Raw genomic sequence first — 25,142 nt, 5'->3', positions numbered from 1 at the left:
CTTGAAGCTTCTCTGCATAACATACTAATTGTAAGATGAGTATGTAGCCCAAATGACTTCTGATAAAGGCTATTAGTTTGAAATACAAAATGTGTGTTTCTCAATGGCTGGTATTCACAGAAGCAGGGCATGTTGTCAACAGCTGTTTTGAGCTCCTTCCTTTCCCCACTTTTCTTTCTGGCAACACAAATGGCCATCAATTCCTCTCCTCCATTACTAGTTTCCTCTCTTCTCCCCTATTGCTAGATCTCATAATAGACACTTTCACTAGTTTGTTTATTCTCAGTATAGTCTGTATTAAGAAACATGGCATCACTGACTGTAAGGCCTTTTCTAGCACTAAAAAGTCCTCTGGTTTTTACAGACTGTTCTGTGGGCTCTTAACATGGAGCACACTGACTCTGGAAACAGTGATTCACAGGGGCTGGGACACCTGGGTGCATACTTCCCCTTGTTCACCAACCATGGAGTGGCCTTAAATATGTCACTGTACTCGGTGGGCCTCAGTGTTCTCATCTGTCCCACAGAATCACCAGGTGAGTTTGGAAACCCATAATGCAATAATATATTAGAATTATAAAGTAACACTAAAATACAGAAACACGATCAGGTCAATACTCTCTTCTCACTAAGAACATATGAAAAGAAATGGGACTGGAATTGTAATAAGGAGTCGCGGAGTAGACAGCGGGAGAAACACCGATGCACGGGGGCGTGGACCCTTCCCAGACGCCTTTGGAAGGGTCAGCCTTAGTCTTTGTTGTTTATTATGTGAATCTCCTCTGTGGCCATACTCTTAGGGAGCTCTTCTTGGAGACAAGGAAGGGAATCTGGGTGGGAAGCGGTGACGAGCAGTGAGAACTCTGCATGGAGAAGCATTGGAAGAGGGAGGATCTCTGCACAGATTTGAATTGGTTCACTGGGGTTAAATGTCTGGATCTCTGTGGAATGCAGAAACACCTCTTGGTGGCAAGTTTCTGCTTTTTAGTGGCAGGTACAAAGTGGGATTTAGGTATCCTAGAAGTTTTTCTGTCTTTGTCGATAGTTGGAAGGCCGGGGAAGATGGGGGTATCAACTCCCCAGTTTGTGGCATAAGCCCTGCAGGTCTGATGCAGGAACGCATTATGCATGAGACAGAAAATCAGTCTGGGGTCTTGGGACCTGGCCGGCATGCTGTCCATTTTCATCCAGTTTCACGTTGATAGATGTGGTATCTGAGATCCTCTCTAGAAGGCATCCTCTGGCTAGAGGTATTATTTAGCTATTGGTAAGGGTGCCATCCATACATAATTTGTCTCTAAAGGAGTTTGGGGATTGATTTGTTACTTGTTATTAAGAAAGAGTTTAAAATTTCTCACCCTTCATGGGATGGGTAAGAATTCCAGGACTGTGTTGGTGAAGAGAGAGTGGGAGGACGGAATGGCAGGAAGGACAGGTGTGATCAGGCCTGTAATATACATGAGTAGGAGGAAGAAAGAACGAGAGCCAGAGGATGGGGCTCTGTCACTTCCTGGCTGTTTGCCATTGGCCACATCATTTAAACTTCCCAAGATTGAGTTTTCTTAAATTTAAAAGTGAAGTAATTACTGGTCTTCCTATCTCATTGAGCTACTATAATGATCAATTTGAAAGCTTACAGCAGAGCAATTTCTATGTTAAGAATTATGGCATTTTGGGCCCCACCACTGCCATTAACCTCGCCTTTCCCTTTAGTGGTGATTTGCCCTCTGTTCTTTCTGGTCAATTTTTTTTATTGCTCAAATTTGAGCCAGCCTGGGATGGGGGAGGGGAGGCACTGATTTCCAGTGATGCCAGCAACTGGGTAGTTTCTCAAGGCTGGCTTGACTGNGTGGGAGGACGGAATGGCAGGAAGGACAGGTGTGATCAGGCCTGTAATATACATGAGTAGGAGGAAGAAAGAACGAGAGCCAGAGGATGGGGCTCTGTCACTTCCTGGCTGTTTGCCATTGGCCACATCATTTAAACTTCCCAAGATTGAGTTTTCTTAAATTTAAAAGTGAAGTAATTACTGGTCTTCCTATCTCATTGAGCTACTATAATGATCAATTTGAAAGCTTACAGCAGAGCAATTTCTATGTTAAGAATTATGACATTTTGGGCCCCACCACTGCCATTAACCTCGCCTTTCCCTTTAGTGGTGATTTACCCTCTGTTCTTTCTGGTCAGTTTTTTTTATTGCTCAAATTTGAGCCAGCCTGGGATGGGGGAGGGGAGGCACTGATTTCCAGTGATGCCAGCGACTGGGTAGTTTCTCAAGGCTGGCTTGACTGCCATCTCTGGTCACTTTTCTCATTTGCATCTCTTCCCTGCCCCTCCCCCACCCCCACCATGCCTAGGGTCCTTAGGAGGGTGATGCTAAGGAAGAAAGCCATGGCAATGGGAACTGCCAGGATGAGAGACCACCTTTGCCAGGAACTGGTCTGGTCTTCTGTTCTCTGTCCTAGAGGGTCAGCGACCTCTGATTTCCACATAAATGTATAATTTTCCCTCAGAGCTGTGATTCAGTGAACTTATTAGTAAGTTCAAAATTTTTTTCAAATCTTCTTTTTCTTTGGGCCAGCAGGGTATCCTCTCTGAGGCTTACTTACACTGTATATATTCTTGGGGGAGGGGGTTCCAGCAGAGTTCCTGTCTTATTTAGTTCAAAAGCGGCCTCTTCTCCCCAAATGGTCTTGCTAAAGACATGAACCTGAACCTTCTTTTTGTCACGGTGGGGGGTTAAGCCTTTTTTCTCTTTACCTTTTGCCTGCCTAGTTCTTCCCAGATTCTTTTACATCTCCTGGGAGTAAATTCTTTTTCATCCGTATGCATAATAGTACAACTCATGTTATGCCAGGCACTGTGTTAGGCACCGAGGCTGCAAAAATGAAGATATGTGAGCCATGTTCTCAGGAACAATGAAACCCAGCAGTAACCTAGAGCTTCATGAGACCACTGAGCCGATAGGAGGGCCTCCCAGGGCCCCGCCCCAGCCTGGACCTGGACTTCCCAGCAGTGGCTAAGGGACACTCTGGCCCAGTCCTAGTCCACCTTCATGAGTCCTGTTGGGTGCTTCGGTCTGCAGGTTCTCTGGTCTTGAGCATTCACGTCTAGGAACTCCCAATCTAATCCTGGTCCTGTGCTAGAGCTATAGGGCCAGGAAGCCTTGCGGAGCGTTATGCTCTCCTAGTAGGTGGGGTATGGGAACGAGAGACTCAGGTGCAGACAGGTGTAAGACCATCTTAAGATGGGGAGTTCCTTCTCATCTGAGTGCAGGTGTCTTCTCTGTGAACCTGAGACCTGCCTTCCTTCTTGCCCTCCTTCCTAAAGAGAAGAAACTGTGCTGCTTCTGGGCACTGAGCCAGGGCTGCTGGAATTGAAATTTTTATTTTCCTCATTGGCATCTGGAGTCTTCCTGTGCCGTTAACTGACAAGCAGTTTTGCATGAGAGATCACCCAGGTCATCCACCATCACCCAGCCCATCCCGAAAGTCCCTTTGCCAAGACTCACATAAGCATCTTCAGCCAATTCACCCTACCCACTTTATTGCTCTTGGCTCCGAATGAGCTTCTCTAAAGTGTACAGTTATGCACACTTTGGGCCTTTGGAGAAGGGTGAGCTTGAAAGGGAGAACTCATAATCATTATACCAGGACAAAATAATAAATGGTCACACTTCTTAAGAGGTTCATCCCTTCTATCTAGTGATGTTACTTATAGGAGCTTCTTACTGAGTACCTGTGGTGAGCCAGGTGCCGCTTTAGGTGCTGGGGACATCTAACACAGAGAACTCACTGTCTCTGAGGATATAACAAGTAAAAGGATGGTTGTAAAAGAAGGTGGTAACTGCTAAGGGAAGTCTTCCTCAGGGAGATGATGCATGGGCATTATCAGATGGATAAATGGGAATCAGCCAGGTAGGGGGAGTGGTGGGGAGTGTTCTTGGCAAAGGAGGTAGTAGGGGAATCCTCCCAGAGGTGAGAGAGCACATTGCAGTGTCTGCAGAACCGAGGGCCCTCCCTGGGGCTGGCGTGCACCGTGTCGGAGGAGAACTGCTAAGCATGGCGCCCAAGAACCAGATCATGAAGGGTCTCATGCCAGGCTGAGCCATCGTGGCTCTATCTTTAGGGTTTTAAAAAAGAACAGACATTTATCCAGCTGCGGAATGACCCTGCTAGGCTTAATGTTATAAAGATCATTTCATTCGAGTGTGGAGAAGAAATGATAGGGAGGCTGGGCAGGGGGCAAAATTGGGGTCTCAGAAACCATCGAGGAATCCACTGAAGTAATTCAGGCCAGAGAGGTATAGCATGGGCTGCAGAGAAAAGAGGGATGGATTTTGAGAAATAGGAGGAGTCAGGATCAACTGGAATTAAAGATCAGTTTGATATGGGGACAGGGAAGAAAGAGGACTGTTGTGTGATCTCGGATCAATGCTGGCACCCTTTCCTGAGCGAGCACACAAGGCCAGAGGAGGAACGGGGTCTGGGGAAGAGGGCGTCCTCAGGGTTGGATATATTGCCCTTGAGATGCCTCTGTGACGTTCAAGTGGAGATGTGCGGCAGGCAGTTGGATCTGTGGGCTTGGAGTCTAGGGTTGAGGTCTGTGCTGGAGATGTGGGTATGGATGCCATCCACTCACACACAGGGTGCATGAGATGGCACAGTCATAAGCACAGGTGAGAAGAGAAAGGCAGCGTTTGGGAAACAACACTGAGAGAGTGAGAAGGTAAGCACTGGTAGCCACTGGACGAAGCCACGCGTGAGTGCTGTCACAGAGCAGGAGGGAGATGCGAGGACAGCAACGCATCTGGTCTGTCTGATTTCACAGCAGGAGCGCAGGTGTTCCAGGAGCTCAGGTGTTCCAGGAGCTCAGGTGTTCCAGGAGCGCTTCGTCGTGAGGGCCCTGGGGCTGGTGGTCGGGGAAGGAGAGAACTCTGCCTGTGGTGGGGAGGTATGGATGCAGTGCTCTTCTATGAAGTTGGGCTGGGATCAGGGAGTCACCCTTAAAGACGACTATTTCCTCTTTCTTTTTTTAAGGTTGGCAACAGCCAGACATTACATACTGAGGAGAGGAAACCTGAGGACTGAGGCTTCTGAGGGAATGGAAGGGAGTGGGACCAGCCTGTCCGTGTGGATCCTGTTAGAGAGGGTTGTGTGACAAGGACAACTGAGTGACTCCGAGCAGATTATGGCTTACTCAGGGTGGCCACACGGCCGGGTTGACCCGAGTCAGACCTGCTGTGCTGCAGTGACCCCAACCAAGTGATTAATAACGCTCCCTTTTACTTTCAACTATGTTCTGACTTGGGTAATAAAGTATCGGGTCACTTCAATTTAAGTAGATTTGTAGGGGGTGTTAGAGAGTGACAGGTGCCCACCAAAGGGACTCTTTCTTTTTTTTTTTTCTGTGAAGTAGGAGGGAAGATTTTCTGTGTTCTAAGAGACTAGGAGACAAGTGCAGGTTTGAAAAGGCTGTTGTGAGGAATGAAAGGAAGAGCTGGCGTGAGTCTCAAAGCATGAAGGTGGCAAACTGTGGCTCTTCGAACAGCAAGGCTGAGCTGAACCTGACAGCATCAGCGTGCTGGCACCATGCAGTGCACACGCGTGTTTGTTTTCCCCGCTCCCAGCAGGCTGGCTACCAGCAGTGAATGGATGTTTGCACTGACCTGAGGTGGGGACCTGCAAGGCAGATGTGACCAGAGGGTTAAAAGTGGCTGAAGCGAGGGACCATGGGAATAGCTTGTACCAATTCTCAGCTTTGAACATGAAGACATTTACTGCAGCATTATTTATGAGAGTGGAGAATTGGAAATACTAATTTTTCATGCAAAGGCAGTGTCATCCAGTACACTGTGGCGTATTCCTGGGATGGAATATTAGGTAGTCATCAACATTTTGTTTATGTAGAGTTTTAATATGATGGGATTAAGATATATAGTATGCTTAAATGATGAGATGAAGAAAGAAAGTCACAAAAAGGTGTATATTAAACAATCTCAACTATGCAGGGCATGGAAAACTTTGCATGTTTCCAAAAAAAAAAAGCCTGGGCACAAATATTCCGTAATAATATTTGTGGAAGCTGCTAGATTTCTTTACATATTTTTGTATTTGTAGAATGCTCCTTAACATGCTTTTATAATAATAAGGAAAAGAATCTCTATAGAAAAACGTATTTAAGGAAAAAACTATTTAAACATGGAAAGGGGTGTACGCAGTCACGGTTTAATTTGGCTTCCTCGGAAAACCTCAGTAGAGAGTTTTCATCTCCTCAGGCCCCAGGATGGGGAACATGACAAGCATGGCCTGGTGCTCAGCAGTGTGGTTTCAGTGTCAGACATGCCTTGGTTCAAATCCCAGCTCTGCTACTAATCTTCACAAGACCATGGCCGTGGCGTGATTTCACACAAGCTACTTCTCTTGAGCTAGTTTTGTTTGTTTGTTTGTTTTTATGAAATAGAGAGAACAATACATATCTCTAGTCTCTTCTTTACAGTTCCAAACCCTGAAAAGCTCAAAACCCAGAGTTGTTTCTTAAGGTGACAGCAGATCAATTTGGCTGGAGAATATGACCTGAGTTAACATACTCTTTATCTCACTCAAGTGAATATATCTTTGCAGTGGTAATATGAACTTGTCTAATCATGGGATACTGCCCCAGACCTATTGGGCACGTTAGGTAACATTCAGTAATGGGCAGGGTTTCAGATAAGGGATCATGAACTGTAAGACCTGCCTCATGGGCATGCAATAGAAATAAATCGGATTGTGATTACACAATTCTCTAGTACCGCTCCTGACATGGAGTAAAGGCTCAGTGACGTAGCTGTCATTGTCACTGATACTATAATTATTCTTGAGCCTTCACTAAGTACAGAGTTCATGACTTCTGCTTGCCCTGTCTTCCTTCCGTTCCTTTCCTTATTGGGATTTTTAAGAGGACTTTCATGGGAACTTAGGTTGACATGTTTAGGGCATAGGAGCAGAAAAATGGGAACTTCCTGCAGGGAAATTCTCTGGCCTCTTTCCTTCTTCTAGGTTTCTAGCTTCCTGAAGAATGTCATAGAGAATCATGCATTTTAACAAGGTACCCAGACAGTTGAAGAGCTAATTAAAGAATAAATCTTTTTCCCTTGGTAAAGACTTCAATCTCAAAGGATTTGTGCTCACTGTGGAATTGTAATGTGTTTACAGCCAAGTTGCTCTGCATTTAAAGGTGTCCTTTGCTTTAAACTAAAACTAGTCAATATATAATTTTTTAAATTCAAGACTTATTATTTACTGCTTTCTGCAGGAATTTACAGTAAGATTGATATTGCAAACCCTCCTAGTGTTTTAAAACATAAATCAATTCACAAAAATTTGATTTGTACCCAACCTTTTCACAAGCATAAGTAGCATACAAACTGAGATCATTACTTCTTCCTTTTCTCGGGTGAGTCATTGCTTCATAAATTTTGTTAGGGTGGCATTAGACAACTCCATTATTAATACCAGCAAGAGGAAATAAAATGTATCATGTTACAGAATCAAAGTTCCACCTTCTGAACCAAGCCCAGTATGTTTCCAGACCCCTTAGTTTGCTCAGTCAGCAACAATCCTGTCCCCTCTACCACCTGACTCCCCCACATTGGGGCGGAAGTTGCTCTGCCCCGCAGACCTCCGTGGCACCATGGACCCCCCTGTGGTGGAGCATTTTGCCTTCACAACATCTACCCTGAATCGCAGGACCTCAGATCTAGAAGGACCTTCCTTTGCAGTCCTGTCTGTAAAATCCAGTTAACCTGGTCATTCGGACTGCACGCCTAGCAACTCACTGCAGCATCCTCTCCAGCAAACTGGAACAGAGCTCCCTGAAATCGGTGGCTCCAATGCCTGGCACATTGGTCCAGTGGCAGAAGAGCTGGTCTGTTGGCCAAAAATGACTGCTTGTCCTGAGGTCTCCTACCTTTTTCCGCTTCAATTCATCAGGTCCTTGTTGGCCCCTCTACTGCGTGCCCAGCACAGTGTCAGGACACATTCCTGCACATTTGCGGGTTCCCCCTTATCCTCCATGTTAATCCACTCATTAGCACCAAATTGCAGGGCTCCTTGCCAAGCCCTTCAAGCATAATCGAAGCTTTTGAAGTCAGATCTCCCCAATTACATTAGTTCAGCTGTCTCATTAGCCACCATGCATCACCCAAACACATCATCAACATATTTTCCTTCACTATTATCATTTTAATAATACAGGTATTGTTGAGATTGCTTTGAACACACACTTTAGCTTAACCTGTTGTTTGATCTCCAGAATACAATAAATCTTTAGACTGAATGGCGCCAATACTGGGGGAAGACAGGAGTAGGGGACGCTTAAAAAGAAGTAGGTGTAGAACTTGAGCCAGTGAAAGGCCCCATCCACCTCCCTGGATGGGATGCTCTTGCAATGGAGGTGGCCTAGCTTTAGAAATTATTCCCTTTGTATAAATCGGTGCATCCAAGAAATGGTGAGCCTGGGGGGAAAATACTGTCTGCATTTTGTACTATAAGGGACCTCCCAAACTTCACAGATAGATGGAGGATCTCTACTTCCTGATAAGAGATCACAGGCACATAGTCTGGACTCTGGACTTAGGACTTTGATAATAGAGAGAGGATTATCTCTTATGATACAAATAGGATTGGGAGTCAGGTTTTAACTTTACCGCAAACTATGACTGACAACTGTGAGCCTATCACTCACCAACTTTATGCCCTAAATTTCTCAGCTTTAAAATAGCAGTACCCTCTCTTTATAATTTTCCTAACTCTATACCCACCAGAAAAGCTAGGGACAGGATGATTAAGTTTTAAATTGCAGTCCTTGGCATATAGTTGGTGCTCAATGTACCATCCTTCCTTCCTTTAAGAATTGATGATTATGCCACGTCTCCAGATGTGTTTCTCTGCCCGAGACCCATGTGTCTGTTTTGGAAAGCCTTGAGCCTTCAGTCCAGCCCCCGTTTTCCTCACTTGTTCCTGCCTGCACTTGTTAGGTTAGAAGGTTGCCTCATTTCCTGTTTCAAGATGGCTTCTGGTGGCTCTACAGAGCACCCATAGGGGCCTGTAGCCCTCCAATACAATGATGCTTTTGAGGAAGAAAAGCTGCATGCAGTTCTCCGGCTCCCTTGACCAATTTGAGGTCATCTTCAGCCCACCCAACTCAACCCCTCCGGAGCTGTAGAAACCCATCAAGACCGGTGTGAAGCTGTGCATTGCAGCTTCTTTTTTCTTTTTTTTCTTTTTTCTTTTTTCCCCCCAAGAGTCAAGTGCAGTAGCCAAATGCTGTATCAGAGGGGGCAGGGTGCATAGGGGAGGTACATGAGGTAGGGGTCAAGCGAGGAGGGCTGAAAGATCTGTTTGCAACCCCAAAGGAACATTGGAAGTTACACTGGAAAAATCTCTTCAGCCTTTATTTATTGTGGTGGGTAGCCATGGGGGAGGAGGGGAAGCTGGGGTGGGGAAGGAAGACAATAGAATGCTGTGTTGCCTGCTATAAAAGCACACACGCTAAGCAAATAACGTGGCCAGCCCCGTCAGAGCACTGCTCAATTAGCCCCAGTGCTTAAAGGAGGGTCCCCACAGCTGTCGTGGCGGCGGGTGGGCTGGAGCAAAAGGCAAGTGCTCTGGGCACTCGGGGAGCAAACCTGCAGGAATCCTAACTGGGAACTGACCTGGGGTTGGGGAAAGCACAGGGTGCTCCAACCGGAGCCAACCTCAGGCTTCTTGAATAGAGGGCCTGAGAGGCGCTTGGTAGGCTCTTCTAGGGAGAGGCAGTGTGGGGAGACCACGGAGGAGGTGACCAGAAAAGTGAGTGCAAACATTTCATGCAGAGTGACCGACATATGGAACGTGTTATCCAGAAGGGTTACAGGCTGGAGGAGCTCCTAGAGTTTTTCAGGGGTGGGATGGGGGAGGGGTAGGCTTCAGAAACCCAAGGAGGTTTCTAAACAAAAGGAATTTGAGAAGGGTTGGAGAAATAATGAGAAATGCAAACTTGACCCAGAATTTCTCTTTCTATCTCCCGGGCTTCTCCCCTGCCTGTCCTTACTTGTTTCCAATTCGTAGGGACCCGAGAAGGCCACCAGAGCCTTATGCCTTACTCTGTAAATTTGCAGAGCTGACAGGGTGTGTGTGTGTGTGTGTGTGTGTGTGTGTGTGTGTGTGTGTTGGGTGGGGGCATGAGGAGGACCCCCAGAGCCATCTCTCACTTTCTGTGTCCAAGGGGACCGAGAGAAAGCATCCAGCCCAGAGCTTGTTCACACCTCCTGTGGGCAGGCAGACAGCTAGCACTGGAATGATCGCAGGATGATCTACTCTGACTCCCTCACTTTGCAGAAGAGCAAACTAGTGTTTGGGAGGAGGGAAGGTCTCACGGTGGCTGAATGGGAAAGCTGAGGGGAGAGCACTAGTCTTGGGATCCCTCTTAACCCTTGGGTTTTCTCCCCTTCTCACCTCCCTCTCCCAACAAACAACACAGATACACATGCATGCACTTACTTAAGGGCACACATATACACACACACAGACATACATAGAGAAATACACACACACACACACACACACACAGCCCAGCCTGTTTCCCAGCAGCACGTGTATTGGTTGGAATTCCTCCTCCCACCCACCTTCGATGGCAGTGCTGCTGGGCATTGCACCAGCCACCCTGGGGACAAGGTACACATGACCGATACCATCATGGTCTGTTTCGTGGACCCCCGAGTCGCTCAGGGAGCTCTTTTTGAAACAGAGTGTTCATTTCTTTGTGCTTCCTCATAGCACGGGGTCCTCGGCTGCCTGCCACGTCTGCAGCACCGTCTTGTTTGTTCCCCCAGTGGGTGGGGAGAAAATGTAACCTAATGAAAGGATTTAACTAGCTGTGGGATGGTGGCAGGCAGAGCAGTTTCCAACACGAATCTAAGTGTAGACACCCTCTAGGCTACAGTAGTAGTGGCTTGGTAGGGGGCATTCTCTCTCCCTACCCCTGTGTTTCCCTAGCCAGGTAAAAAAGCCACCTGTTCAGGGGCCTTTGACTCAGCCGAAACCCCTTATTCAAGAAACCCTTGTCTGCCTCTCTCTCTTGCTCCTTCCTCCTCCCCACCCTGCCCCCCCTTCTCACACACACACACACTCACACTCACCCTGAAGGAGGGTAGCTTCACACCTCTGGTTGCCACTTTGCAGTCAGACCCACTGGGATGGCAGCACCTCAGGTAGAGCCACCCACGGTCATTGACATTGCTGATCTTCAGAGTTCCAGCCTCAGGTAGCTAGTAGGTCCCAGTAGTTATCCTGGAGATCCACATTACATCCTTCATCCAGGAAGCGACCCAGACCATTCCTGAAAGATGACACTTCTGATCCTGTGGAGTATTTGCAGCTCTGGGTGTTTGCTTATCTCTTGCTGCAGAACAAACCATCCCAAACTAGTGGTGTAAAGCAACAACCATTTACATTGTTTGTCATGATTTTGTGCATCGGGGGCTTGGGTGGACCTGGGGTGGGGGAGTCTCCTGTGCTGCGTGGCGTTGACAGAGGCTGCCTGGTGCTATTCAGTTGGCTGAGGAGCTGGTTCAGATCACTCAGGCCAGCTTCACGTGCAAGACTAGCACCTGGGTGGGGCTGGCTGGAAGAGCATCAGGGGAGCCCCTCCAGCCTGGTGGCCTCAGGACCGTCAGATGACTCGCATGGAGGCTCAGGGCTCCAAGAACGGCCTAGCCCTCCTACTTCCACCACACTGTGGTCAGAACAGCCACAAGGCTCCCAGACACAAGGAAAGGGCACATGGACACCACCGCTAGATGGGAGGAAAGTCAAAAATCAGCAGCCATGTTTTCAATTAGCAACGTCCTTGTGCACAGTATCTGGCCCCAGTGTATGTTCTGGCTAGACCCTATTGTGGAGTGATGGATTTACCCACTTTCGCTCTCTGATGTAGCAAGTGAGCCTCTGTTTGTGCTGCAGCCTCCTCTCTCGAGCTTCCAGGGGTGTCTCCCCGGCCAGTGTCCTGTGCCTGCTCTGCAGCCCTCCCACCTCCAGCTCCTTCTCATGAGAGACTATGCAACCAAGCCCAGTGCTCCTCGTCCCTAGAACCGTAGTGGCGGCTGGCTCCTCAGAAACAGGGACGTTTCAAAGATAATGGAGATAATGGGGCACACTGGTTTTGAGGATGGTGCAGAACAAGGAGACCAGAGGGATGGCAAAGCCACCAGGTTGGAGGTAAAGTCATCCAGAGTCATGGCGGGATGAGAGATGAAAAGGAAAATGCATGAAGTCCCAAAGCACTCGAGAAATGTGGATGTCACTAGGTAATAGCCCTGATGCCACACAAATATTTATAAGAGGAAGGAAGGAAGGATGCTGCCTTCATGGGCTACCTCTTAGGCTGGGTGAGGCTGCCAGGGCTCCAGCCCTCTCACATGTGGTGTTAAACACGCCATGTTGGTTAGTCTCACATGGGACCCTATCCCTCCCTGAGAAAGCCCTGATGGCAGTGGAGCCTCATGGGCAGATTTCTGTCCTTCTGTTGTTAAATATATTGCTCTGTGCTGCGTCCTGATGAGTAGTCCAGGGCTGGACCTCTGGAGGGCTGGGTTCTAGTTCTGGCTCTTCCACTAGTTTATTGTTTCCTTTTGGGCAGGTTACCTTCTCATCAAATATTTCCTATTATGTGATAATCCTGGTAGATTAGGATGACATTGTCTGGCTCCATAGCTTGAAAGGGATGCAGAGAAACAGGGAGGACCAGAAAATGAGACCAATGGTAAGGATCGTGTGATCTAGTGAAGAAATGACTCAGGTCTGACAGTTGTGAAGCATAGAGTACTGTGGCTAGAAAGAACCTTTGAAACTTTTTAGTTCAAGAAGGGTGGGCTGGGATGGGAGTAAAAGACAGAAAACTACTTGAACAATAATTAAAATTAAAAAATTTGTTTTGCTAACCATTGTAATTTCAGGACTAGCATTTGTATCCCCTAATCCATGTTATTGAGCGGATATCTCAGTAAATGTTTAAAAGGATAAAAAAAAAGAGTTCTCCATCTAGGATCTGTGGTTCTCTGGGTTAAGCTTTATGGAATCTGTGAATTGCCTTGAAATTACTTTGCAATTTTTTCTCTTCTATGCACATAGATTTTTTTGTAGGATAAAGGTTTTTTTTAGCTTTTATTACATTCTAAAAAGGGTCAATGATCCAAAAGTGGCTAAGAACAACTGCTTTCGTCCACCGGTGTTATGTTAGGTGATTCTTAACCAGGAGGGGTAAGGCCACCTCAGATGGTGTTTGGAAAAGTATGAGTGCTTTTTGAAGCTGTCACCATGACTGGGGACATGATTGTTACTTAGGTTGGGGCCAGGGCTTCATGTGTGGGGGACAAAACCTGACAACAAAGAGTCGTCCTTCCCTAAATACCAGCAGCACCCCTGAGGAGAAATTATGTTAGGGACCGAGACCCCGAGACGGGCCGTAGTTCTCCCACAGCCACAGAGCTGCTCAGAGCTGCCCCGTGAGCTGGTCTTCAGCTCTAGAGCAGAGTGAGCCGTGTGCCAGGAGTCAGTGTTGCTTTATTTCTCCTTGTCAACTGCAAATATACTAAGATGGTGGAAAACCAAAGATTCAGAAATGTGCCTCACCTTCCAAATTCCAGCAATTTTCACAAAGAATCCCTGGGTGATTGGTCTTCTTTACCATCAGATAAGGAAATAGGGAAGGAGTAGTTTCCAGTTGGGGAAACTGAAGCACAGGTAAATGAGCCCATTAGCCCCATGTTGCAGGAATAGGCTTTTCAGCTGCTATAACTTGGTGATGCCAGCCTCAGATGGTGAAAGTCCTCTGCCTTTCAGAGAGCCTGTCTTGGATGTCTCTTTCTCAAAAAAGGGAAAGGACCATTAACACACCAGTGTGGTGCTCGCTGTCTGATTCACTGCAAGCCAGTAGCAGGTGCCTTAGCCTCTCGAGTGGATTGGGAGGTGTTACCCAGTATCGGTTAAAAGTTAAGTTCTGTGCGGTCGCACACACAGGGGTTGGCATTCTGGCTCTGCCTCTCAATCGATGTGTGGTCTCAGACAAAAGGACTTAATCCCTCTGAGCCTCAGTTTCCTCGGCAGCAAAGTGGGAATAATAATCATATCTATGAGGATTAATCGAGATAATCCATGTGAACTGTCCTGCAAAGTCCCGAGCATATGGCGCGGCTCAGCAAATGCTAGCGATTATTATGACTGTGCCTGTGATTAAAGGCAGCTTTGGGTTCAGGGTATTGGTGCCAAAACTGCTTTCAGAGGACAAGCTTTGGGTTGGTTTTTAGTCTCGCTCAGCTGCCCAGAAAGAGACTCAGTAGACTGTTTGGGATTGGAGTCATAACATTTATGAAGTGCCTACCACTCACTCCAGTTTCAGTGGGAGATGGGTTTTCTTTCTGTTTGCACATCCCAGCATCGCTTCGTAACTGGGTGAGAAGAGGCTCAGGAAGTCACCACACAGCCACCTCTCTCGTCTCGGTTTCCCTGTCTGTCAGGGTGTTCTGCTGAATGATGGCAGCCGAGGTGAGCAGAGGGGAGACGCCCCCAGTGTGCAAGGACGCCTTGTCCTTGGCGGTTTCCTGGAGAAGGGATTCAGACCAGAGACAGCCACGAACCTGTTGCCAGTCCCGCATCCTCCTGAAAGGAGGTTGGCTGTGGGGCCAGGAGGAGGTGTGAGGGGGAGGCATAGGCTGTATGTGCCACGGAACTGATTGTCAAGACTGAAGGAGAAAGGCTGCCATCTGCCCACACTTACTGCGGCCAAGTCCTCCTGGGGCCAGACTGTTATGGTTTGGGTTGATCCCGGCCTTGCTGTTGCTGCTCTGGCTGAGACACAGTCAGAGGTTCGGGTGTTGCCAAGCCAGCTGTGGTCTAGGTTTGGAAGAGGCAGCCAGAGTGTGAAGGGAAGTCATGCTTTGGGATTTCCCTCAGCTTCCATCTCTCAAGATAAAGCCACCTTCTCTACTTTGCCATTTGAGACTCAGTCTTGGCTGGGTGGACAAGAATGATACTTTCTCATCATCATCATCATCATCATCATCATCATCATTTATTATAATCATTAGAGATCAGTTCTCAGCAGCCCCTCCCTTGTAATAATATTAACTAACAGCTATATAGCACGTTGCAGGTAATGCATATGCATGGCTCATAAACCCACCTCAACCATGAGCCATAAGTTAAGAACAAAAAGGTTGACTTGGAGCAGTTACTCTCTGAGTTTAACGCAAGGTGGTCCCCGAACTGTCTATGTAATCAAAGCAACCGCCTTCCCTGTGTATTTTCACACTTGGAAAATGGAGTTAACCCAGATGCAGAAAATAAAACCAAAACCAAAATGTGTCAGAATATTAAATGATATGCTAATTTGGGACTAGCCTGACTAACCCATCCTCATCCACGGCAGCTATGCAGTACGCTATGTGGCATGCGCGTGGTGTGGGTGCGTGTGAGCTCACACACAAGCCCATGCATGCACACCTTTATGCCCAGTGGGGCATGTGTATTAGTGCCCAGAACAAAGAAAACTGTTTACTAGATAAATGCCCTGTGGCCAGGAGCTAGACTGACCCGAATTTTCTCTGCAGATCCTTCCTTGTCCACCCTCTGGCCATGAAATGCGCCTTTGTAGTGTGGGAAGGTTAAAGTAAACCTGGGTTCCCTGGGGCTCGGACCAGCATACCAAGCCCCTTTCAGATCTCTTTGCCAAGATGGGACCACACCAGAGAGTTCCTTAGCCCGAGCACTTACTGCACTCCCTCCCTCTTGGAGCTGCTGGTGTACAGTGTTTTGATGTGTGCCATACCTTCCGTCTTTCCCTGCCCTGGGGCCAGAGGAGGGTATGCTTTGAACAACGTAAGATTCCTCCCTGACAGCCGTGCAAAGAAAACTCACAGCTTTCAGCTTCCATCTCAGGGCATCGGGCTCGTTTTGGAATATAGGTTCCTTGTCCATCCAGGGGTCTCCATTCTCCATCTATTGGCCTCTAAGACCAACTTAGAAGTTCCTTACTGAGGGAGACAAGTTGTCCTTCTGAGACTCTCTCATTTTGTTTCATTCTGGAATATGCTTTTCCTGAAAACCGAAGACCTTGTCTGTCTTCTTCCAGATCCTGGGCCAAGTATGTCAGTCAGTTTCAGAACCCCGAGTTAAGAGTTTTAACAGAGGAACTATGCAGAATGAGGGATTTTTAAAGAACAGGCTGGGCATTTGCCTCTGTGCCTCTGTTCTGTCCTGTACTGACTCTATGTAGACGCAGACCTGCCCCGGGGCCGGGGGTTCTCAAGTGAGGTCTCACCCAAAGCAGCACGGAGAGGCGGCCCTCTAGATCAGCCAGCCCTCTTGGCTGGGGGAATTTAGAGCGTGCTCATCACATCGTCTGGTGGCAGTGTTGACTTGCTCTCTGATGTTGCTTTCTCCATTTTGTGCCTTCTCTAAAGCTCAGTTTATCTACATATTTTGTGTGTGTTTCCTAAGAGAGGGAATGTGATAGTTGCCGCCACTCCAAAGGTGTGTTGAGAATGAGTGAGGTGGGTTTTAGAAGAGAATGGTGTGCTATAGGGGAAACCCACATGGCCTTATCCATGTGAGTTCATTTCCCACTCACTCAGTGTAACAATTCCAAGTCACTCCTTGCCTTCATCCCTTTACGAGCCCTTCCCTCCCTTGTTGGTTTTGGATTCATCTGGTCCCCAGTGAGTTAACCTTCGTGTTTCCAGTTTGAATCTCATCATGCTATTTCCGGGTTGCCAAGCCCCTTGGGTGCTGGGGAGTAATTGTTCTGTCCTCACCGATGTTCATAGCACCTTCCCTCTGAGCGTCATCCGTGCATTTTAATTAACCTGCCACTTTTTCCTCTCTCCTGCTTCGGATCATTAATAAAGAGGTTAACCCAAACCAGACCAATCCCCGGGGGAGGCTCCACTAGGACCTGTCTCTCCCCACCCCCTACCTTCTCCCGGGTCAGGATGTCTTCACGGGGCCCCACTGACTAATTTTTAGACCTCAGGAGCTGTGTTTGAACAAAGCCAATTTGAATTAATTTTGCAATTAAGATACGGGGAGCAAGCTTAGCCAGTCTTTTATATGGCCTCAGTTTAATATTTCCACTGCATTCCTTTCCTTTTTGTCATTCTACTTTAGAATCTATCATTTTCCCACCTCTCTCCTTTTCCACTCCCTGAACAAGACGTTAGGGTTATCTGGCAGGATGTGGTCTTTTGAGCCCTTAGCATTCGTCAGAGACCATGTCATAGCTGCAGAAATTCTCCAAAGAAGCGGGCCCGTCTGGATACAGCTGGACGGTGTCCTTGTTAACCCCAGCCGGGGGACGCCTTTGCCTCCAGAGGACATGGCTGTACCAGAAACCAAGAAATGTCTCGAATTTGCACATTAAAAGCTTGGCAAATTTAAAAGCGTTGCCACATTTTATCTCATACCTGCTCCCTGAGGAAAGCTAGAGTCTTTATGTCATCTTTGTATGTCACCCTGATTTTCAGCACTGATGCCAACCAAACCCAGAGCTGGAGAAGGTACAGTCTTTGTCCACTACAACACACGGCCTCTGCAGGGACGGGCAACCTGCAGAGGGGCTCACCTTGGAGAGCATCAGGCCCAGGAAGGGCCAGGAGTAACTGAATTTTGTTCCTTGATTTCTTGGCCGATGTTTTCATAGGGAATATGGGGAGTTGGTGGCCTCAAATCCCTGGAAACTCTGCTTAGAGCTGAGGCTTCTTGGAGAGACGCTCAACCTGCTGGTGGCAGCTGTCCTGGCTCCAGGCTTGGAACTTGAGCTTCCTCTGGAAATAAACTCTCTGGAATGTTTGGGAGCAGGGACAGACAGAGAGACAGTATAATCGTTAAGAGTGTCAGCTCCAAAGCCAGACTCTGATCAGACCGTGGCTCTCCTGCTTGTTAGCCAGTTATTAAACCAACACGCGCCTCAGTTTCCCCATCCAAAATCAGAGATGGAAGTACCTGTCTCAGAGGAGTTGTTATCAAGGTTAAAGATTGGATGTACGTCACTATGTGGCACATAGCACTTTTGTTTGTGGTGCTTCCACTCTGGCCAGGCTAGAAATTTACTTCACGTGTATGCACAAGCGAGGTCTTTGGTGTGTGGTCAGAAGGAGCCAGGGAGTGTCGGGAAAGGGAAATCGGAACTCGGCAGATATAGGCCCCAACTCTCCGCACGTGGTCAGGGCAGACCTGGTGCCTACTCCGGGCTCAGATCCTGTGCCATTCTTCACCCCAGCTTCCTTTTCCACTTCATCTGCTTCTCAAATACCCGCAACCCTCTGTGTGTGTTGCAAACGGAGCCAAAAAGGAGGAATCAGAAATTGCTCTCTTTTGAGTATTTTGAGGGATGGTGAAACCTTGTAGGAATGTTGCTCCAGGGACTGAGAAAACACCATATGTGGGAAAGCATTTCTAAGTGAGGAAAACAGCATATGCAAGTTGGTCAGGATCTTGGAAAACTCCTTGCAGGGGAAATGGGCACTGGGGAGAGTGTAGGAAGGGGGTTTTACTGAGGTATTTAACAGGTCTTTTTCCAATTACAGCCAAGAAGAGCCTAGGGACCCTGGCCTACTTCAGAGCCAGGGCCTGTATTTTCTTTGGGAAAAGAAGGCAGAGTTGATTGGCTTCCAAACCAGACTTGGCAGAAGTCTATACAGATTGAGGTCCAGTAAGCAGTGTTTCGGGTAGACCTGGATCGTAGTAGGCGCTCATTCAATAAATGAGACCAGCCCTGTGCTCGGCATCAGGTTCGCATGGATGAAAAAGACATCATCAAAGAGGAGACATGCGGACCGTGATGACACAGTAGGCTAGTTGTTTATAAACTACACTGAGCACCAGAGAAGGAGCACAGATGTCCCTCTAAATCCAGAAATTCACTGGCATGCTGTGCCCAGGTCACGCTGGTGCTGCAGTCCCTTTTCCACGGCCCCTCTCCAGGTACCTAGTCCCCTGGCACTTCGTGTGAGCGCGTGGAGGGCGGGGACGCAGCATCTCTGCTGCCACAGACAATTCAGGCTTGTGTTCCACCAGTGTTTCCAGGGCAGCCCTCTGTGCCACGTGCTGTGCGAAGTGCTTTCACAGAGATTTCACCGCTCGCCCCTGAGAATAAGCTGCACCACGCACCAGCCCCGTGACTCTGTTGAGCAGGAGAACCGAGTGCACCCGTCGCCCTCCGCTGTAGTGTAGCACCACCATGCCAGACCGCAGTTTCCTTATCTGTAAAACAGAGGGGGTTATCTAGGGCGCTTGCAACTTCCAAATTGTGTTTTGGTGAGTTCTCCAACCCACATTCAAGGGCTTACTCTTTACAGAAAAAGCTGAAAGCAGATTATCTAGTAGAGTCCACGGGAAGCCTGCTGGGTTTTAACGCAGCCTTGCAAATCATGCAGCAACACTCAGCGGTCTGCAGACGATGGCTCTCGCTGCTGGTTGCAGAGCATCCCAGGGAGGTTTGGGTTTGGTGGTAATGAACAGTGCAGATCCAGAAATGGCAGGACCTGCTCTCGGGGGCATTGAGCTGCTTTTGATATTATTAGCTTTTTTCCCCATTTGTCCCACCCAGCCCCCACCAGTGCTGGCCTGATTTCTTTGTGCCAAGTTTGTGTGTTGGGACTCTGAAAGGGGGCAGGACCTTCTAAAAGAGTCAGAACCCCTGTGTTCTGACCCACCAAATGCCCTGGGGCTGCAGAGGCTGTGCATGCCGAGGTGTGGCTTGCTGGGAAAGTGCACCAGGGTACAAGCAGTAGTATTGTCCGTAGAGAATTTAGAAACAATAATGAAACCAACTAAAAGTCAGTCGGCTTTTTATGCTCACCGTACTCTGGCAATTTGTAGCAATATCAGTGATAAAACAGTTCTCCCTCACAACCCTGACCTCTCCCACTGCCCTATTTAGTTCCCTCCATCCTTGGTCACCACTGCCCGGAGGAAGAAAACGGGCCGTCTGAGGGGCTTTGCATTTTCCACAACCCCAGGCTCTCTCTGCCAGATTACAGCCAAAGTCATAGCAACTGTCCGCCACTCTGAACCTGACACCACAGTACTCTGTGGGCTTTGCCCATCCCTCTAGAACAAAAGATGGATTTCTACTCTTACTTTCAAACTATTTCCCTGAGACAGAACATCTTAGTTTCTGTAGCCAAGGCTGGCTTCATGGGTGTGCCACCAGCACAGTGGCGCAGGGTCCCATACCCAGAAAGGGACCCAGTGAACTCAGGGTGCAGTGCTCTGTGGTGGCCGTTGCAGTTCCTAAGAATTTTATCTCTGATTACGTGATTTGTAAGTGAAGGGCAATGGGACCTCAGAACACGTGCCTGGAGACTCTGCACGTTGACGCAAGTGCACTCGCACTTCCTGCGGCCACCCTGCCTCTAAATCCCGTATTGTGCCACGTATCAGGTGCACCCCTGTTTTGGGGCACATTATGCACCCATGTTTATATCCCTGGTACATAATCATTATACCCATGTATAATTCACATCCTTATTTTTTCCCTCAAAAATTTGGACAAGAAGTGCACATTATACACAGCAAAATACAATGATTTTTGCATGAGGCCCCGCCCACTGTGTAGCTGGTTCTGCCATCAGCCATCCTCGCTTCCAACTCCGACTCGCTGTGCCCAGGCCTCCACCTCCGCCTTGTATGCTCTGTGGTGTGGACACCGGGGAGAGGCACAGGCACAAACAGGAAGGAAAGGGCTCCTGGCCTCGAAGAAGAGAGAGTCTAGTGGGTAAACCGTGTAAAACCCTGAGGGTTGCCATACCCACCACTACTGCCATTTGGAGAACATGCTGCAGGAAAGGCCAAGGGAGTGACCGTTGCTGCTGCCGGGAGCCTCGTGGAAAAGTTCGTTTTTGAACCAGGCAGTGAAGAATGGTAAAATGCCAACAGGAGAGGTGATGAAAGTGTTCAGGGGCGGGGCGGGGACAACACGTGAACATGGGTTGGAAAGCATATTCAAGTATCTTTTGAGTAGAGAATGAGGCTGGGGTGTAGGGTGTATGAGCCCAATTGTAATGTGGCGAAAAGGGAGATTGGGCCTACCCCTCTCTCTTTCCCTGGTGTCACCCCCTCTTCTTTAAACTGCAATTTAGGGTTTCCTCATCTATCCAATGAAGTTGGATTAAAAACTCTTTTCCTTCTAATACTCTTTGGTTCTGTAGGGAGACCACCAGCCATAAAGACACATCCCCAGTCCGCTGGCATCATCCATCATTCTTCCCAGCAGCTCACCTTTGTCATGACCTTGCAAATCCGCACACTGACTCTTATTCTGCCTGGGACCTCCCCCCCACTGACCATACTTGATCTCTTTCCTTATGAGCAGGTACTCTGTGTATTCTGGGTGTATAGTGACTGGGTTTCGGGGGGATTTAAAAAATTTGGTTTCTGATTGACATTCAGTCTCAAATTACTTTATTGCAATTGTATTCTGTTTGGGAGTGGGGAGGTGGGCGAAGGGGGTATTGCTCAAGTGGGGGGTAGTCACTCGAGGGGGTAGTCACTCGAGCAATATTTGTGTTTTCCAACTTTAATTTTGTTGGTGCTGCACAATTAAAAGAAATACCACTTACGTGCAGAGTGAGACAGAAATGAGTTATCCTGTGGGAACAACTTTCCTAGGACAATACGGTTCCTAGGGCAAACTCTAGGGTCGGGAAGCAAAACTAGACCTCTTTGCTCAGCTTCGATCTTGAGGGAGTCAGTTGTCCAGAAAGTGGTTCCCATGGAAAAAGGATGGTCCTCTTATCAGAGAGACAGGCCAGGAGCCAGGAGGCGGAAATTGGAACAAAGTGCCTGCAGCGCTGCTGGCCTTTGGGGACAGAGAGAAGTTTCTCAGATGAGAGGGCGGAAGCAGAGGCTACGCCCACGGGTCCTGGGAACCAGTTAGCGCGGGCAGGCTCGCACACAGGTACTGGGTAAGTGGGGCAGCTTCTCTGTTTCCCTCGACACCTTTGTTTATTTTCCTTTTGTTTTCCTTCCGGATTTAGTCAAGTTTTCCTGAAAATACTGAAGGTGAACCGAGGGAAGGGTTTTTATCGCCCAGGCTTAATTAGAGGTTTAAACAGGAAACATTATACCCCTGGGGGCCAGCGAGATGGTAGTGGTGGAAATGAAAGAATGGGTACCTCTGGGTGAATGGGTGGTGTGAGTCACGGGGTCCAGGTTGGGATGACTTGGCAGCCACCCTAACAAGACAGTCTCCTTCCAGGGCCAAGCTTTTAAAATCTGGGCTTTGCTCTAGTGAGAGACCAGCAAGGAAGGTATCTTGAGAATAGCCCACTGATTCCGCAAGGACAGGAACAACCCCAGGTTGAGGTTCCACTAGGGCAAGAGAATGAGAGTGTTGATGGGTTAAAATGCCATTGAACATGGAGATAGCAGAATTAGAAGTCTGACCACTACACGAAACATTTTGTAATGTAAACATTTACAAGCCAAACAAACAAAAAAATAGTCTGCAAGGAAACTTGCTGTTCAGGGCAAGTCCGGCTCATTAATTTCAGCTGGTTGCTGCTGCCGCTGCTGCTGCTGCTGCCGCGTCTTCTGCCGCCTGCTTGTGAAGATGGTCGCCAGGCGGTGGTTGGGTGTCCTCGGGCGACATGTTCTCTGGGGAGCTGGCAGAGCACCCTGAAGCTCAGGCCCTCTCACAGAGGGGGTAGTGGCCCCACACGTTCATTTCCAAGGGTTGGAGAACAGCTCCACCAGGTGTGGCCCAGCCAGAGATGAGTCCATTTCGGATGTTGAAATATAGAAGCAGCCGACCCGACCCCCAGCCTCAGGGTATTCCTTTGAGAGCCCTGGGGGCTGCAGCTGGGGACAGTAGAGCTCTGTTTCTTGAGTTATTTGCAAGGTTGCTGCTGCCAATAAAAGGCTATAGAGATGCATTTATAATTTTCAGGTTCAATTTCTTCATACTTTGCCAAGGGGGAGGGGGATATGGTTTTTTCAGGCTCCAGTGATGTTTAAAGAAGTGGCAGGACGTGGTCCGCGCCCACAGAAGGCTGCAGAGAAAGAAGCCATCGGGTGCAGGTGCAGCGGGTGCCGTCCGTCTGGGAAACCGCGCAGGCCAAGGGCTGGAGCGCGGTCCTCACCCTGCCTCCGCCTTCGTGGCGTGGGTCCCAGGCAGAGGCCTAACCCTTTTGAACTGTCATTTTCTCCACCAATGCTTTTGGTATATTTTGTTTTAAAAAATGTGCTTTGCCCTCTCCCTTACGCTTATACAACATGTGCATGCACACACACACACACACACACACAGCACACATCTCTTTCCCCATCACACCGCCGTGGTGTTAGCAGAAAGACTTGCGCTAAAGGCTTGGACGTCTAGGAGGGAAAGGCGCCCTAGAGATTCAGGAGAGTGGCACGAAGGCAGCAGTTCCCAGGGCCGAGGACAGAGACAGACAAGCTCTGACTCTGGACGTCAGAGTTCTGTTTGCTCACCTAGAATGGTGGTGACACCCTGCTCTCTCTCACCCACACAGGGACACTTGACCTCGGGTAGCTGGTCCCAGAATGACATCAGCTACCACCACCTGCTAGTAACACCTGTGTTTCCTTTTCAGATCTTACAGGTGAACAAGGTGATGTCCATCTTGTTTTATGTGATATTTCTCGCTTATCTCCGTGGCATCCAAGGTAACAGCATGGATCAAAGGAGTTTGCCAGAAGACTCGCTAAATTCTCTGATTATTAAGCTGATCCAGGCGGATATTTTGAAAAACAAGCTTTCCAAGCAGATGGTGGACGTTAAGGAGAACTACCAGAGCACCCTGCCCGAGGGAGAGGGCCCCCGGGAGCCGGAGCAGGGCCGGCCCACCAAGTCGGAATTCCAGCCGGTGATCGCAGTGGACACAGAACTGCTGCGGCCACAGAGACGCTACAGCTCACCCCGGGTCCTGTTGAGTGACAGCACCCCCTTGGAGCCCCCTCCCTCGTACCTCATGGAGGATTACGTGGGCAACCCCGTGGTGGCGAACAGAACATCTCGGCGGAAGAGGTACGCGGAGCACAAGAGTCACCGAGGGGAGTACTCCGTGTGTGACAGCGAGAGTCTGTGGGTGACCGACAAGTCATCGGCCATCGACATTCGGGGACACCAGGTCACGGTGCTGGGGGAGATCAAAACCGGCAACTCCCCCGTCAAACAATACTTTTATGAGACGAGATGTAAAGAAGCCAGGCCTGTCAAAAACGGGTGCAGGGGGATTGACGATAAACACTGGAACTCGCAGTGCAAAACGTCCCAAACCTACGTTCGAGCACTGACGTCGGAAAACAATAAACTCGTGGGCTGGCGGTGGATACGGATAGACACCTCCTGTGTGTGTGCCTTGTCGAGGAAGATCGGAAGAACATGAGTTGGCATCTCTCCCCATATATAAATTATTACTTTAAATTATATGATATGCATGTAGCATATAAATGTTTATATTGTTTTTATATATTATAAGTTGACCTTTATTTATTAAACTTCAGCAACCCTACAGTATATAAGCTTTTTTCTCAATAAAATCAGTGTGCTTGCCTTCCCTCAGGCCTCTCCCATCTGTTAAACCTTACTCTGTGACCCAGCTCTCAGGAGCCGCTCTGTAAAATCTGTGTACACCAGTATTTGGCATTCAGTATTGATTGTCAAGGCCATGACTGTCGTTTTAGTAAACTTGTTAAAATCAGATGATGTCAGAGTTGTGTGTAGACACAGTAATATCTGCCCCCCCTGCCCCTGTATACTTCATGTTTGATTAATTAAAAACGCTTATCACCTCCATAGAAAAGGATACCCAGTAGCTTTGAACCCAACTCTCAATTCTGGCCACAAGTTCACTGTCAAGAACTTGCTCTTCCTTTCTCGGCTGTCAGCTTGGCCAATCAGAGTGATGATTCACCCCAGTGGTATGTCCTGGAACAATTACAGCGAACCTGGCAATTTTAGTTTTGGAAGTTTCTTTTCAGCACATTTGTTGTTTGGGGTTGTTGAAGGGTTGGATTTTTTTTTCTTTTTTTGGTTTTGGTGTTGGTTTTGTTTTTGTAAGTGGTTTTCATCCTTTAGATACATAGGGAAAAATTTTTAAC

General features: G+C 48.2%; 1 protein-coding gene across 1 annotated transcript in view; it reads left to right on the top strand.

The window, feature by feature from the left end:
• NTF3 (neurotrophin 3) overlaps positions 1-24,742 on the top strand; it is a 69,050-nt gene extending 44,308 nt beyond the window's left edge. Inside the window, exon 2 of the mRNA XM_037068329.1 lies at positions 23,633-24,742. Within this exon, the coding sequence (XP_036924224.1) occupies positions 23,633-24,427 (795 nt within the window). The 3' untranslated portion in view covers positions 24,428-24,742. The remainder of the gene's footprint in view (positions 1-23,632) is intronic.
• Positions 24,743-25,142: the final 400 nt, after the last annotated feature.

This window comes from Sturnira hondurensis, unplaced genomic scaffold (assembly GCF_014824575.4).
Source record: "Sturnira hondurensis isolate 20B ecotype Veracruz unplaced genomic scaffold, ASM1482457v3 Scaffold0017436, whole genome shotgun sequence".
Taxonomy (NCBI): Eukaryota; Metazoa; Chordata; class Mammalia; order Chiroptera; family Phyllostomidae; genus Sturnira; species Sturnira hondurensis.
The sequence above is the reverse complement of the archived record's forward strand: the minus strand, read 5'-3'. Positions and strand labels throughout refer to the sequence as shown.